General features: G+C 42.3%; 1 protein-coding gene across 2 annotated transcripts in view; it reads right to left on the bottom strand.

Moving 5' to 3' along the window:
• Window positions 1-1,769: 1,769 nt before the first annotated feature.
• The window catches only part of LOC146389481 (NLR family CARD domain-containing protein 3-like), a 29,649-nt gene continuing 15,060 nt past the window's right edge, over window positions 1,770-16,358 (bottom strand). For both annotated transcript variants that reach the window (XM_084910130.1, XM_084910138.1), the window contains exons 5-10: window positions 14,990-15,163; window positions 14,644-14,730; window positions 13,230-13,403; window positions 10,100-10,273; window positions 3,205-3,251; window positions 1,770-3,029 (exon numbers count right to left, since the gene is read on the bottom strand). In XM_084910130.1, the coding sequence (XP_084766256.1) occupies window positions 2,446-3,029; window positions 3,205-3,251; window positions 10,100-10,273; window positions 13,230-13,403; window positions 14,644-14,730; window positions 14,990-15,163 (1,240 nt within the window). In that variant the 3' untranslated portion in view covers window positions 1,770-2,445. The remainder of the gene's footprint in view (window positions 3,030-3,204; window positions 3,252-10,099; window positions 10,274-13,229; window positions 13,404-14,643; window positions 14,731-14,989; window positions 15,164-16,358) is intronic.

Here is a 16,358-nt window from a genome sequence, read left to right as displayed (position 1 = left end):
CATCACTGTGGTTAGTTGAGTATCTGAGGCTGAGACCACAGGACTGTAAAACATGATTGTTGGGCTTCAATTCTGTGCTGAACAGTCATTTAAGATTAGTTAGTAAATAACAATTAGCTAATGTTGTTCATGAGACTAAAATCATCTCACTGTGGTAATGTAAATATAATATGGCCAATATTATAGTATTGTCAGATTATTATGATATATATATATATATGTATATGTGTGTGTGTGTGTGTGTGTGTGTGTGTGTGTGTGTGTGTGTGTAAAGGCTTTAAAACCAAGTTAACGCTGAAAGTACAAACATCACTAATGTCACACAACTTTCCCGACATGTGGCCAACAGTACTGTTTTAATGTTCTTTGTATTAAACATTCGCACATAAATACGTGACCTCATATTCAGTACTTACTTTTGACAGTTCACTCTTCAGCCGCTCCCTTCTGCCGTATTTTGCGGCAAAATTATCCACACCCACCGCCGCGCGATGAATTGTGGGATATATGGGACCACGAAGCGTGCACCGGACCACGCTTGATATTTGGAGAAATCGACGGCGCATTTGGAGTATGTATCACTGATCACGTGACTCTGGTCAAACGAATCAAGCTTCGACACAGTGCTTCTGAAGCAGTGTGTTGATTTTTTTGACACATGCACCGGAGCGTCAGCTTCAAGCGAGCCATCACTATCTGAACTATCGAGCGGTCTCTCTCTTGAATGGAGGGACCGGAAATAAAAACACACAGCTTGTTGTGAGAAGAAATCAAACATGAGCTGAGCAAACAGTAAAGTTCCTAAAAACAAACTGTTAAAGGAGGAAACAAAGCAAACTTACGGTTTCTTCACACACACCAACAACAAGCTCCACTTACTTCCTGATAGTTCAGCTGCTTCCTGGAAAGGAAGGCCTTCACCTGCGCGCAGACCGATTTTCACAATAAAAGCAATCTGTAACTAAAGTAACATCACACTGACAGTTTGTAACTTTTTAACTTTGTGCTGACAGAATTAAAGTAACTTGGTGTCACTTCTTCTTTCCCGTTTCTCTGAGCAGATTCAGCTTTGACTGAAATAATCATACTGGTAATTATCAGCCGTTGTATTAAAGGATTTATCAGTTTATTCTGAAAATCAACAGGAATCTGGTGCTGATCAAAGAATTTCCTTTTAATGGTTGACATTAAAGCTTTAAATGGATTTACCAACTTGTTACCTGGGATGGTTTTAGAGGCCTGGACAGTGGCCCCGATGGACTCTTACTTTGAAAGGATGGTGTCACCTGTAAGAGCCATTTACACTAAAACTCATTAATACTCACATTCATTCATGTTTCACAAAGCGTTCAAAAGGAAACAATTTAACTGCAGGAGATTTTATTAAAGTCATTTAGCAGACTCAAAAATAATAATACTCACAGAAACGTAATCAGATTGTAGGACCCATATGAGTTCCTTTTTTGATTAAGTGGGTGGGGTTAAATGGACTCACTGTATTGGTGCACGGGTGTGGGGTGTGACTCATGGGTGTGTTAGGTGATAAATCTGGTTGCACTCACCTGTTCTCCAACCTGATGTTGATGAACATCAAGGTAGGGTGAGCATGAGTTAAAAACCTTCTGTTAACCGCAGCTTGAGCGCAGCTTGAATCATTTTGATGCGTTTTGACTGTAACTTGATGGTTTATGTTGATTAATGGTTTTCTTTTGTTTTTGATCTACTGCAGAATATTTTTATAAAATCCCAGGCCAGGAAAATCACCTTTATGTTTTTCTGTGTTTTATCCTCAGCTACTTTGACACAAAGACATCTGCTGTGATGCTTACACCTTTGATAAAGTGTCAGATTTATTTTTATAGATTCAAAATTATGGAAATGTACTGATGCATGATGTGAATTATAATATTTCTGATTGTCTGAGGCATTTCCGCGATTTGAATCGATTCTAGAAATCAGAGCCCTAACAGTTACACAATCATACCAAAACTCTGTCCTGATAGTTTCGACTTTCTCTGAGACAATATTCGGGATAAATAACCACGAAAACAATTTATTTATTCAGTTTAGAGCTTGACACATCACATCATTATAATCACAGAGCCTGTTTCACTTTAATCCACTTGATGGCGCAGTAGAGAAAATGAATCATCACAATGCTTCGAACCACGAGTCGACCAGTTGGATGGAAAACTTCAGTTCATCACGAGGCTTCACCTCACCATCACTAGGTGAGAGTAGGGATGGGTATCGTTTAAATTTTATCCGATACCAGTGCAAAACCGGTACTTTTGAAACTGTGCCGGTGCTTAAACGGTCCTCGAACCGGTGCTTAAAGAATGGAGGACACAAACTTTGTCCAAAAGCCTCTCATGTTTAGCTGTTTTATTTTTTGTAAAATGATAACAATGTTTCTCTAACAGGAGGACACTCTTTACACTCAACTCAGCACAGGGACACTGAGGAACCAGGGGACCTGAACCAAAACCCAGGATAAAGAGTTTCAGTGAATGTGGTGTTGAAGGTGTGGAGGTGGATCAGAGTGTCAGAGGAGACTCTGTAGAAGGACAGAGTGCCAGCAGGACAGTTCACATACACTGCTACTCTGTTAGAGACACAGGAGGAGGAGGAGGAGGAGATGGATGTATCCCACTTATTGTGCCAGACGGAATGAGGACCATCATCAGAGCAACACAGACTCCAGGACAGATCATTGTGTCCAAACATACAGTATGGAGAATAGAAACTGGCAAGCGTAGCAAACATACCAGATTTTGATAATTGACTCTCTCGTTTCCTTCTAATTCTTCTGTAACTCACTGCTATATCAACCCTTCCTCTCCACTCGACCTCCCAGTAACAGCGACCAGTCAGACCATCTCTACACAGCAGCTGGCAGAAATAATCAAATCTGTCTGGATGATCAGGATATGACTGAACCTCCTTCACATGTGTCACCTTCCTGTTGTTGTCAGACAGTTGGAGGCTTGTGTGTACTGTGTTTGTGTCGATTGTGAGTTGACAGGAGTCTAATGGAGAGAACAAACACAATCCAGCTGCAGTTATTGATCCATCATCTGTTCATTGATTGACACTTTGATGATGACTCCTGACATCAGAGATATGAATGAGTGATGTGACAGTTTGAAGATGGTTGAATATGTGCTGCTTTATTTTTATGAATCACATTAAAAACACACTTACACTTCCTCAGACCTGGTCTCAACCATCGGACTCCAGCAGGCTCCACCCTGAAATGAGGAGGGTGGTCAGACCAGCACAGTCTCTTTCAGCATGCACACATGGACATTACATGGCTCTCATATACAAATACACTTCAGCCCATACGTGGATCAAACTGCTGATGATTTGGGCTGATCCTGGATCTGTCAGTACATCACTGAATTGAACAAAATATGAGTGATTCAAACACTCCCTCTGAGTGAATGCAGCTTTGTTTTCATGGGTTTTAATGTCACCTATAACCTTTTCATGTTCTGATTTAACAGCAGATTTCACCACATGCACACAGAGAAATGTCTGCATCTGTCACACAATCAGTGGACCATATATTTGTTTTTTCAATATTTCATGTTGAAACTATTAAGGGACCAGTGTACAGTGGAACCCCGACTTACGAATACCCCATTTAACAAAAAATTCAAGTTACGAAGGCGCAGCAAAACGCAAGTACGGAAGCCAAGGGATTGTCACATGATTCGGAAGGCATTGTGGGCATTCTAGGCTCAGCCAATCAGAGCCAGCGGATTTCGTTACTCGGGCATTTTGCCGGAACACAAGCAGAAATATTGCCGTTCAGTGCCTTTGTAACTTGCGTGAAACGGGGTATTCGTAAGTCGGGGTTCCACTGTGTGTGTCTGTGTGTATATATATATATATTTTATATATATATATACATATATATATATATATATATACAACAAACACCCAGCACGCCCCTGCGGGCGGTCAATCCTTCAAGCTCGGGTCCTCTACCAGAGGCCTGGGAGCTTGAGGGTCCTGCGCAGTATCTTAGCTGTTCCCAAGACTGCGCTCTTCTGGACAGATTAGATAAGATCTCCGATGTTATTCCCGGGATCTGCTGGAGCCACTCGCCTAGCTTGGGAGTCACCGCACCTAGTGCTCTGATTACCACTGGGACCACCTTCACCCTCCACATCTTCTCGAGCTCTTCTCTGAGCCCTTGGTATTTCTCGAGCTTCTCGTGTTCCTTCTTCCTGATGTTGCTGTCATTCGTAACCGCTACATCGATCACTACGGCCGTCTTCTCATGTTTGTCTACCACCACTATGTCCGGTTGGTAAGCCACCACCATTTTGTCCGTCTGTATCTGGAAGTCCCACAGGATCTTAGCTCGGTCATTCTCCATCACCCTTGGGGGCATCTCCCATTTTGACCCCGGAACTTCCAGGCCATATTCGGCACAGATGTTTCTGTATACTATGCCGGCCACTTGGTTATGGCGTTGCATGTATGCCCTGCCTGCTAGCATCTTGCACCCTGCTGTTATGTGCTGGATTGTCTCAGAGGCATCTTTACACAGCCTGCACCTGGGGGAGATACTGGTCTGCCAGTAGCTGGTGCTTTGCGTTTTGCGGGTGTCTCTCGTCAACTAGCAGCTGGTTCATTTGTGCCAGGGCCTGGTGCTGTCCAACTCTTCATATTGTTCTCATATTGTTCCCCTGCCCATGCATATCAACCGGATCTGAAGCGTTAAGATTGGAATAGAACATTTTAAACTGGTCATTAATAGTTTTCAGATCGGACATCTTTTCTCCAGAGGTTTTACAGATTTCAGAAATTGTGTTAACTGATATGGATTGTTTAATTTGATGTGTCAAGATTTTTCTGGCTCTTTTCCCATGCTCATAGAACTTTTGCCTTGATTTGAAAAATAAACGCTCTCTTTTGCTGAATGGACAGGATTTTGTTTAGTAATAATTTTCTCTTATAGAGGTCTGGTGTTGGATTTTCTACATATAAGCAATCAATCTCTTTTATACTGTTAGCTAAATTATCTGTGAAGGTTCTCAGTCATCGTAGTATAAGGAGCTTGGAAAGAAAAGTGTCTGGACTTCGTTATGTTGCTCGCATGATAGGGTGGGGCCAGGTTTCACCCAAAACCCTGCTGACGTCGACTGAGAGAATTGTCAGGCGGTGGAAGGAATACTTCGAGGACCTCCTTAATCCCACTGACACGTCTTCCGAGGAGGAAGCAGAGTCGGGGGATGAGGGGAATGACCCGCCAATTTCTGGGGGCGAGGTCACTGAGGCAGTTAAACAACTCCTTGGTGGCAGAGCCCCTGGTGTTGATGAGGTCCGCCCCGAGTTCCTGAAGGCTCTGGATGTTGTAGGGCTGTCCTGGTTGACACGCCTCTGCAATGTTGCGTGGACATCAGGGGCAGTACCCGTGGACTGGCAGACCGGGGTGGTGGTCCCCATCTTTAAGAAGGGGGACTGGAGGGTGTGTTCCAACTACAGGGGGATCACACTCCTCAGCCTCCCTGGGAAAGTCTATGCCAGGGTGCTGGAAAGGAGAGTTCGTCCGCTAGTCGAACCTCGGATACAGGAGGAACAATGCGGTTTTCGTCCTGGTCGCGGAACACTGGACCAGCTCTTTATCCTCTCGAGAATACTTGAGGGTGCATGGGAGTTTGCCCAACCAGTCTACATGTGTTTTGTGGACTTGGAGAAGGCATTCGACCGTGTCCCTCGGGGTGTCCTATGGGAGGTGTTGCGGGAGTATGGGGTGTCTGGCCCATTGCTACGGGCCATTCGATCCCTATACAACCGTTGCAAGAGCTTGGTTCGCATTGCCGGCAATAAGTCGAACTCATTCCCGGTGGGTGATGGGCTCCGCCAGGGCTGCCCTTTGTCACCGGTTCTGTTCATAATTTTTATGGACAGGATTTCTAGGCGCAGCCAAGTGGCGGAAGGCTTTCACTTTGGTGGCCTCAGAATCTCATCTCTGCTTTTCGCGGATGATGTGGTTCTGTTGGCTTCATCGGGTGGGGGCCTCCAGCTCGCACTGGAGCGGTTCGCAGCCGAGTGTGAAGCAGCGGGAATGAGGATCAGCACCTCCAAATCTGAGCCCATGGTTCTCAGCCGGAAAAGGGTGGAGTGCCCAATCCGGGTCGGGGATGAGTTCCTGCCCCAAGTGGAGGAGTTCAAGTATCTCGGGGTCTTGTTCGCGAGTGATGGGAGAAGGGAGCCGGAGATCGACAGACGGATTGGGGCTGCAGCTGCAGTAATGTGGATGCTGCACCGGTCCGTCGTGGTGAAGAGGGAGCTGAGTGTAAAAGCGAAGCTCTCAATTTACCGGTCGATCTACGTCCCTACCCTCACCTATGGCCACGAGCTGTGGGTAGTGACCGAAAGAACGAGATCGCGGATACAAGCGGCAGAAATGAGCTTCCTCCGAAGGGTGGCTGGCCTCTCCCTTAGAGATAGGGTGAGAAGTTCGGCCATCCGGGAGGGGCTCAGAGTAGAGCCGCTGCTGCTTCACATCGAAAGGAGCCAGCTGAGGTGGTTCGGGCATCTGACAAGGATGCCCCCTGGGCGCCTCCTGGGTGAGGTGTTCCAGGCATGTCCCACCGGGAGGAGGCCCCGGGGCAGACCCAGGACACGCTGGAGAGATTATATCTCTCGGCTGGCTTGGGAACGCCTTGGTGTTCCCCCAGATAAGCTGGAGGAGGTGGCTAGGGAGAGGGAGGTCTGGGCCTCTTTGCTTAGGCTGCTGCCCCCGCGACCCGGCCTCGGATAAAGCGGATGAAGATGGATGGATGGATGGATGGACCCTGGCTGATTGTGACACCCCCCTGTTTCACACCTTGGCTCATGTGATTAGGTAGAGGATCATCAGGGGGTCCCTTTGTCCCTCTTTGGAGGGTTATTCCCACTGCATTTAAATCTGGGACTCTCCGCCATTTTACCTTAGAATTGAAGAAGCTTCTCGGATGAGAGGTGAAACATCTTCAAGCAACTTAAAGAAGTCCAGACACTTTTCTTTCCAAGCTGCTTAGACTGTTGGCTAGGTTGTTCATTTGTTTTAAGTATTTCTTTTTTTTAAAAGGTTGCATATGAAATTATCTGGCCTCGAAGATAGGCTTTTAAGGCCTCCCACATAAGAGTCATTTTCATTCCTTGGGTTTGATTTGTCTCTCAGAAATAGAGTATTTGCTCAGAGACCATTGTTTTTGGTTAAGTTGGGATGTTAAAGGTATAAATAATCCGGTTAAATGCACAAGGGTATTTATTCATTTAAAATCATTGTTTTATATCTGCAGGAAACACACCTCCGATCAAGTGAACAAATTAAACTTTAGTATTTAGCATAAAAATTTGAGGATAGATCACGTGGTGTTGCTATTCTAATTAGGAAGGGCATTCCATTTATTCCACTATCAACTGTAGCGGATACCAGAGGGAGATGTATTATTATACAGGGCAGTTTGTATAGGAAACAAGTAACTCTTTCAAATGTATACGGACCAAACTGGGATGACCTAAATTTTATAGTACTTTTTTAAAGAACCTCCCAGATTTAACAGAGTCCCATTTGATATTGGGTGGTGACTTTAACTGTGTGCTTAATCCTCAACTTGACAGATCAAATGCAAAAGCTGACAGCAAAATTTCAAGAGTGGGCAAAGTTCTGCAATTCTTTTTGCAATCTTACACTTTTTTGACCCCTGGAGGAATAAAAATTCTACATCTAAACAATTCTCATTCTTCTCACCAGTACACTGGTCATACTCACGGATAGATTTTTTTTGTTGTAGATAATAGAATTCTTCCCAAGGTTTTAGATTGCCCATACAACTCTATCTCAGACCATAGTCCAGTTCAACTAGATGTTAATTTTCATAAATCCCCCAGTCAAAAACCCACCTAGCAGCTTCATCCTTTACTCCTAACTAAAGACTCATTCCTCAGCTTTTTTTTTTAAAAAAAAGGTTTGTCATCAGATTCGAGGTGTTACCTCCTTTGCACAGTATCACAGTATCACCTTAAAGCACTTGTTGCAGGCTGCTGAGTTTGCATCTTTTGCTGTGAAGTATAGCCAGACTTTTGACCGCTTCGCCTTGGGCATTTTTAATCTGTAACTCTGCTCTAAAATAACATATGTACCTGGGCCCGCCTACTATCCTTGCAAAGGTAAAATTATTGGCTAGAATCCTGACATCTCAGGAAAAAAAAGGCACCAAAATAAAGCACCGAAATGTGCGCTGCTTTTGGGTCTGATTTTTGACATACAGCAATTTTTATGTACTGCAGGAAAAATAAAAATAAATATTATAATGCAAATTTTCAAAAATACAGCATGTAATAAAGTGTCACGATCCTGGGGTTTTTGACACAGCGTTTTGAGTTTTAGTTTACATTCCTGTTATGTTTAAGCCCTTTAGGTTTTCTAAGTTAATTTTATAGTTGGTATAGTTCTTTGTTATTAGATTCCCCTTTTGTCTTCCAACCCCTGTTAAGTCTCCCTTGTCCTTCATGTGGTTCATGTCTGTGTCTTACGTTGTCAAGTTCAGGTTGTCATGTCTGTGTCTCATGTTTCCTGTTTTATTTTGAAGAACTCTTGCGTTTCTATGGTCACTGTATTTAGTTTTACTCTTTCCCTGCGAGTTCATTATGTTCATGTGGGTTGTGCTGTTTTGATCTTTATAGTTATTATTTCCCTAGGTTTCAGTTATGGTTATCATAGGTTTAGTTCTTGAAATATGGCTTCACTGTGTTCCATGTTGTGTCTACTGTGCCTTTCTGTACCATTCCAGGTTCCTATGTTCTGTCTCCCCAGTTGCTCTTAAGTTTACATGTCGAGAGTTCAGTCAGTGTGTTGCCTGTTTTGCTTTGAAGGTTCGTGTCTCATGTCAGTGTTTCTAGTTTTGTTTCCCTTGTCTCATCCAGCCTGATTACTCCCAGCTGTGCTCTGTGCTCTTCTGTGTCTCATTCCCTTGTTATCCCTCAGTGTATTTAAGCCCTGTGTTTCTCTTTGTCAGTGTCGTAGTCTCCCTCATGGCTGTTTGCCTTTGTGTCAGTTTATCCATGTCCCAGTATAGTTTTGTTATATTTTTCGCGCTATTCTGCAATAAAGCAGCTTTTTGAGTTTCATTCCTACGTGCTGAGTTGTGGGTTTGGGTCCTTCTCCTGCCTCCACACAGTCGAAACATGACAAAGCATTTCCAACAGTGTAATTTGAGTTCTAAGCATCCCAGAAATCTTATAGAAATACACCAGTAACTATTTAAACTACTTAAAAGTAGTTACCGGTTTTAAAGGGTTAATCCAAATACTTAATCTGAGAACAACCAACCGCAGCAATACCACCCAGTAACAATTCAAAAAGTCACCAGTCCTGACACGTACATACCGTCCAATCAGCTCATCTCTCACCAACCAAACACACTCTCAGCATCTGCACCTGTACTTTGCTCCAACCTGTCTCTCTTTTGCAGGTATCCCAGTGTATATACTGTCCTCTTTTCCTGTGCCTGACTCCGTGTTTCCTCATCGTGAGTTTTGCATTTGGATCAATAAACCCTCTTTTTTGTCACATCCTGCCTATATGTCTTCCACCTTGGTTGTCTCTAAATTTGTTTATTTACTGGATTGTTTTTGTTCCATTATTGCATAATGTGTGTTGGCTTTTCAAAGCAGATTGTGACCTTTGTATTTGAAAAGCACTAAAATATATTAATACAGTTTCATTTCTCTGCATTTAATGGCAAGCAGCTTTTAAATGTAATGAAAAGATCTCCCTGTAGTTGAGAGTTTGTACCACAGCCTTTTCTTTTAATAAATCTAAGATAACAGTTTCCCCTGCTTACAGTGGTTGTTTTATCTAGGATAAATATTAATTGTTGCTCTCTGTATAGAACAATTAATATAATCCACACTACATATACCGAGATATCCACAACTTTTTCCTGGAAAACTTCTCTCTGAAAACCTCTTACATTATTATGCCTTATTGATTTGTTTATGTCACATCTGCAGGAAACAAACAGGAAGTGAGTGAAGGACAGAGAAATTTTTCCAGCTCTTCCTCCTCTATCAGACATCCTCTCCATACCTGAGAGTGTCCAGTCTCCAGCATGGATCCTTCAGTCCAGCCGACAGCAGCTTCATTCCTAAATTCCCTGGATGATTGTAGCTCAGGTCAAGCTCTCTCAGATGGGAGGGGTTGGAGCTCAGAGCTGAGGCCAGAGAAGTACAGCCTTCCTTTGTGATCAGACAGCCTGACAGACTACAGACACACAAAACAACAATCCATCTGTCAACAATAATTTTCTGTTTGTCACATACAATAACATCTGTCCATTTACATGCATTAAATTTAACTTTATTTATAAGTGACAATTCCCAACAGACAACAGCTGTTTAACAGTGTAAGGTAACAGCCTACAATATTAGAGAGAAAGCCCCAACTATCAGACTATATACTCTGATCAGCATCACCATTTGGTGACGGTGGGAAGGAAGAACTCCCATTGACACAAAGAGCATCCCAGTTAAAAAAGGCTCCAGGAGGACCATCTACCATGACTGGTTGCCAGGTGAGGAGAAAGAGAAGAGATGATCTCAGTGAGACAAGAACAAAACACAAACTAAGAAGAAAGAAGAAAAAGTTTAAGGACATGCAGTAGTGGCACATAAAAGCATCAGGAGTGAAAAGAGAGGAGTGGAGAAGAAAGCTGAGCATCATGGGAGGTCAACCAACAGCCTGAGCATATAGCAGCATAACTAAGAGATGATTCAGAGAGACAAACCTCCACCTTTGGACAATTTAGAACGAGCAAGTATTCTAACCCCTCTAAGTGCATGCCCACTGGATCTGACCCTACAAAAACACTTTTAGCCGTTACTCTTTGTGCTAAGAGAGGAAATAGAATGGAAATTAGCCATGTGACATGATGTAAAGAGCATGGTTGGTTGAGAGCTACAGAGCTGCTGTTTGCATGTCTTGCCTTCCAGCGCTGAGGAGACCTTTAACAGAATTATTTGTGCTGTACATCTAGCCTTGGCATGTTGTCATGTATTGGAGTAATACAGAAGGCAGAGTGACTGAACCTCTAATTAATCTGATGTAATAAAGTGCAGAATAAAACTAAAGAAAGGACTATGTCTTTTAAAATGTCCATTTGGGCACCCCACCCCCACCCCCCACGCACGCATGCATGCACAAACACATCCTCCAACCACACACACCCATGTTTTGCTCCTTTGTGATTTATTTCAAACCTTGAACATTTAGTAAACAATGAAAGAAATACAAGTAATCTGCAATTACTTGTCATTGCAGATTACAAGTAATTGCAATGGCTCTGCGCCCCACCTAGGGGGCGGGCCCCACACGTTGGGATGGTCTGTTGTAGACAATGTTAAACTTAATTAGAACATGGGCCTCCTCTGATGACCTGTTTGCTGCTGCCTGCCGCTGATAGGCAGTGGGGAGAGGGGACAATTGGACAGTGCATTTATCGCAACTAATGTGTTTTCTGGATACACTGAGCTTTCTCAGCATTCAGAGATTGATGGCTCCATGTCAGAGCACTGGCTATGAATTTCAGATGGATCAGGCCTTAACTTAACAAAAAAGTTATCAATAGTTCTTTTCATCTTTTCTTATTACCCACAGCTACATCCACTTCTGCCAGGCCTAGGCTGCTCACTAGGGCTGGGTATCATCACTGATTTCCACAATCCATTCGATTCGATTCAATTTTGCCTCAGACAGTCAGAAATAATATCATTCTGATCATTTATCAGTACTGACACTTGTGAGACTTTATAGGAGGTGTGAGCATCACAGCAGATGCTTTTGTGTCAAAGTAACTGAGGATAAAACACAGAACATGAAGGAGATTTTCCTGACTTGGCTTTTTATAGCAGATAACCTTAAAAATATTCTGCAATTTAACGTAATTTTAAAAAAGTTTACATTTTGTCATTATATTTTTGTCCGAGGTCACTTAAGTAAGAAAAAAAAAAGAAAAGAAAGAAAGAAAGTCACCGACAGCGCTGTAAACAACGGTAGACTGATGGGTAATAATCGAATGTTATAATGCAAAAATTAAGATCTGAGATGAAACTGTTCGTGAAATACACAGAGACAGAGAGCTGTGCATGAAGTGTTATTTTCTTGTGGTGGAAGCAAAACAGCAAAATTAAGAGTAGATTAATGACGATATTTATCAAATGTTAAGCGTAGTTTGGATCTTCTTTTCTTGCTGGATGTAAACACAAAGCGTAGACCCGACGCCTTAGAATCAGCTTCATCGGCGTGTCCAGCACGGGAAGTCGTGTGAGAAAGCCGAGAAAGAGAAACCTGATTCTGAGGTGACGTGTCCACTCTATGTTTACGTCTTAGTGTGGAATCCGTTTATCTGTTCTCATTTGCTGTTTGGTGGTTGTTGAAAAAGTTTTTGAGCCTCATCTCTTTATTCAAGCTACTCACCTCTCTCTATCCACCTGCACTTCAATTAGACCACATCCAATCAGAGAGGTCCCGCCCCTGATTATCTGTAATTGGTTTAGACCACGATAGGAGCATAATGTGTGTCGTTGACCACACAGAGACTTTCAGAGTTGAAGAATTTTCTTTTTTCTTTTTTTACTCAAACAGTTGGTCGCAACGGTGCGTCCTAGGAGTTTTTTAGTCGGACCATTAACAAATTTGGTCGCATTTGTTAATGGTCCCATTTCTGCTGCTTGTATCCGCGATCTCGTTCTTTCGGTCACTACCCACAGCTCGCTACCATAGGCGACGGTAGGGACATAGATCGACTGGTAAATTGAGAGCTTCGCTTTTACATTCAGCTCTCTCTTCACTATAACAGACCGGTACAGCGTCCGCATCACTGCGGCCACTGCACCAACCCGTCTGTCGAGCTCCTGCTCCCTTTTCCCCCCACTCGTGACGAAGGCCCCGAGATACTTAAACTCCTCCACCCCAAAAGAAACCTCAACATGTAATTTGGTCATTTTTGGCCTACCAGTATAAAAGGAAAGTGGTGTCTTTTGGACACAAAATGACTATATATAAGTTTATTAGTGCATGAAGTAATTTTTGAAATACAAACAAACAAATAAAAACTGTCACACATTTAAAAAAAAAAAACCCTCTTAACAATTCTTATATTTGTGCAACAATAATAAATCACATTTTAAATGATCATCTGAGGAAAGCTTTGATTCTTGACCTGAGAGTTTCAAGGTTACATTGTGGACTCTCCACTGCAACAGACAGAAGCTTGACTCCTGAATCCTGCAGGTTGGTGTTACACAGGTCCAGCTCTCTCAGAATTGAGGACTGGGAGGTGAGAATTGAGGAAAGAGTTTCACAGCTTGTCTCTGAGAGGTTACAAAGACTCATTCTGAAAATGACAAAAAAAAACAAAACAAAACAAACAGACACTGGTGTTAACTTATAATCAGTGTGGAGCTATTATCAAAATTTAATACTTCAGGAAACCATATTAAAAGGCTTTTTAGTGACTTGCAAAAGTATTCGGCCCCCTTTGAACTTCTCCACATTTTGTCACATTACAGCCACAAACATGAATCAATTTTATTGGAATTCTAAACTACATGATTCCATTCTTTTTTTTCTTTTTTTTTTTTTTACAAATAAATGACTGAAAAGTGGGGTGTGCGTAAATATTCAGCCCCCTTTGGTCTGAGTGCAGTCAGTTGCCCATAGACATTGCCTGATGAGTGCCAATGACTAAATAGAGTGCACCTGTGTGTAATCTAATATCAGTGCTAATGTAATTTAATATAAGTACAAATACAGCTGCTCTAAGGTGGCCTCAGAAGTTGTTGTCTAAGAGAATATTGGGAGCAACAACACCCTGAAGTGGAAAGTACACACCAGACAGGTCAGGGATAAAGTTATTGAGAAATTTAAAGCAGGCTTAGGCTACAAAAAGATTTCCCAAGCCTCAATTCAATTTTATTTATATAGAGCCAAATCACAACAAAAGTCACCTCAAGGCGAACATCCCACGGAGCACTGTTCAAGCAATCATTCAGAAATGGAAGGAGTATGGCACAACTGTAAACCCACCAAGACAAGGCCATCCACCTAAACTCACAGGCCGAACAAGGAGACCGCTGATCAGAACTGCAGCCAAGAGGCCCATGGTGACTCTGTGAATCTATGGCAAGATCTGAAAACTGCTGTTCACGAACACTGCCCATCTAATCTGACTGAGCTGGAGCTGTTTTGCAAAGAAGAATGGGCCAGAATTTCAGTGTCTAGATGTGCAAGGCTGGTAGAGACATACCCTAAAAGACTGGCAGCTGTAATTGCAGCAGAAGGTGGTTCTACAAAGTATTGACTCAGGGGGCTGAATAATTACACACACCCCGCTTTTTAGTTTTTTATTTGTAAAAAATGTTTGGAATCATGTATGATTTTTGTTCCACTTCTCACGTGTACACCTCTTTGAATTGGTCTTTCACATGTAATTCAAATAAACTTGATTCCTGTTTGTGGCTGTAATATGACAAAATGTCGATAAGTTCAAGGGGGCAGAATACTTTTGCAAGCCACTGTACATCAAGAAATGAATGAACTTTAATTGGTTAATTCTGAAAACCTCTTTATCTGACCTCAGAGTAGACAGCTTGCAGTTTAGATTCTTCAATCCAGCAGAAAACGTTTCACAGCTCATCTCTGAGAGGTTACAGAGACTCAGTCTGAAAAGGAAAACATGAACAATTAAACAACACTCATGTTAAACTGTAATAAGGGTGTAGTGAGGAGCTACTATGTTTAGCAATGTCTTTTAGAGAATCTCTAATGTCTGGGGTTAAACAGGTTAAAAATGCAACAGTTTTACTAAGAAATATTACAATGTGATTAAAAATTTATGGGCTACAAGTTTTTAACTGTTTAATTTTATCAGTTGAAAACAAAAGAAAAACAATAACAAAAACTGAGTATAACTGATCTGACCTCAGAGTATTCAGTTTACAATGTGGACTCTCTATTGCTGCAGACAGAAGCTTCACGCCTGAATGATTTAGGCTGTTGATACTCAGGTCCAGCTCTCTCAAACTAGAAGACTGGGAGCTGAGAACTGAGGACAGAGCTTGACAACTTTCTTCTGACAGTTTACAGACACTCAGCCTAAATAAAAGAACAAAATATGACATTTGTGACATTTGTTCAACCTTGAAAAGAAAAATAAATATACTGGAGGGCACTACAAGACATGGTTAATTAAAAATCTCTAAATATAAGTGTTAAATGGAAGAAAACCCTTTAACTTTTCTTAATACAAGCATAACTACAACCCCTTATTGGAATATAATTTAATGACAGGCTCGTAGATTTAGTAATAAAAGTATACCAGTATGTATTACAATACTTTTGGTCACTTCCTAATTCTAATGTCTGTCATAACTGTTGGTCGATGCAACTCAACATTATCCGTCACATACTGGACCTTTTTTTTATAATATGCTTGTTTCAGGAAACATTCCATCTTTATGAGCTCCATCTCCTCCACCCTCTGCTTATAAAATTTTGAATACAAACTGTAAGTCTCATAGAAGACATAATTTCTGGCCCCTGGATGCAAGCAAGATCTTCTGATTCCTGACTGTGAAATATAATAGCGGAGGTCTCCAAAAGTTGATTCTGTTCATCTGGACGTAGCATTGTCAGTGGGAGAAACATTTCGTCACTCATCCAAGTGACTTCTTCAGTCTTAGCTGACTGCAGGTTTCCCCAATCTTATAAACAGTACATTTGCATAATGACTGAAACCAGCCCACCGAAAGAACAATGAGCTGTGAAGTCAGTTCCTTGATCTTAATTATGCAAATTCTCATGACCATTGATCAACAACCACTGACCAAAACCCACTGATCAAAGACCACTGAACAATGGCCATGAGTACCATTCCCAAAGAGTTGGGGAAAGGCTGCAATCACAGCATTGTAAGATGGCGAAAGATGTACCCGTAGGCCCCCTCCTCGATTCAGAGATGGTCTTTCCCTTTTCACGTAAATGGCCTCCTTGACTCCGCGCTCAAATAAGCGTTCCTCCCTTTCCAAGATGTGTACATCCTCATCCTTGAAAGAGTGTCCACTGGCCTGTAGGTGTAAATAGACTGCAGAGTCCTGGCCTGATGAGGTAGCTCTTCTGTGTTGTGTCATTGGCTTCCCCAGAGGTTGTTTGGTTTCCACGATGTATAAATCCTGGCAATCCTCCTGGCACTTAACAGCGTACACTATGTTACTCTGGTTGTGTCGGGGGACCCGATCCTTGGGGTGGACCAATTTTTGGCGCAGCGTGTTTTGGGGTTTAAAAGCCACAG

This window comes from Perissodus microlepis, chromosome 3 (assembly GCF_051167445.1).
Source record: "Perissodus microlepis isolate ML-2025 ecotype Zambia chromosome 3, ASM5116744v1, whole genome shotgun sequence".
Lineage (NCBI taxonomy): Eukaryota > Metazoa > Chordata > Actinopteri > Cichliformes > Cichlidae > Perissodus > Perissodus microlepis.
The sequence above is the reverse complement of the archived record's forward strand: the minus strand, read 5'-3'. Positions and strand labels throughout refer to the sequence as shown.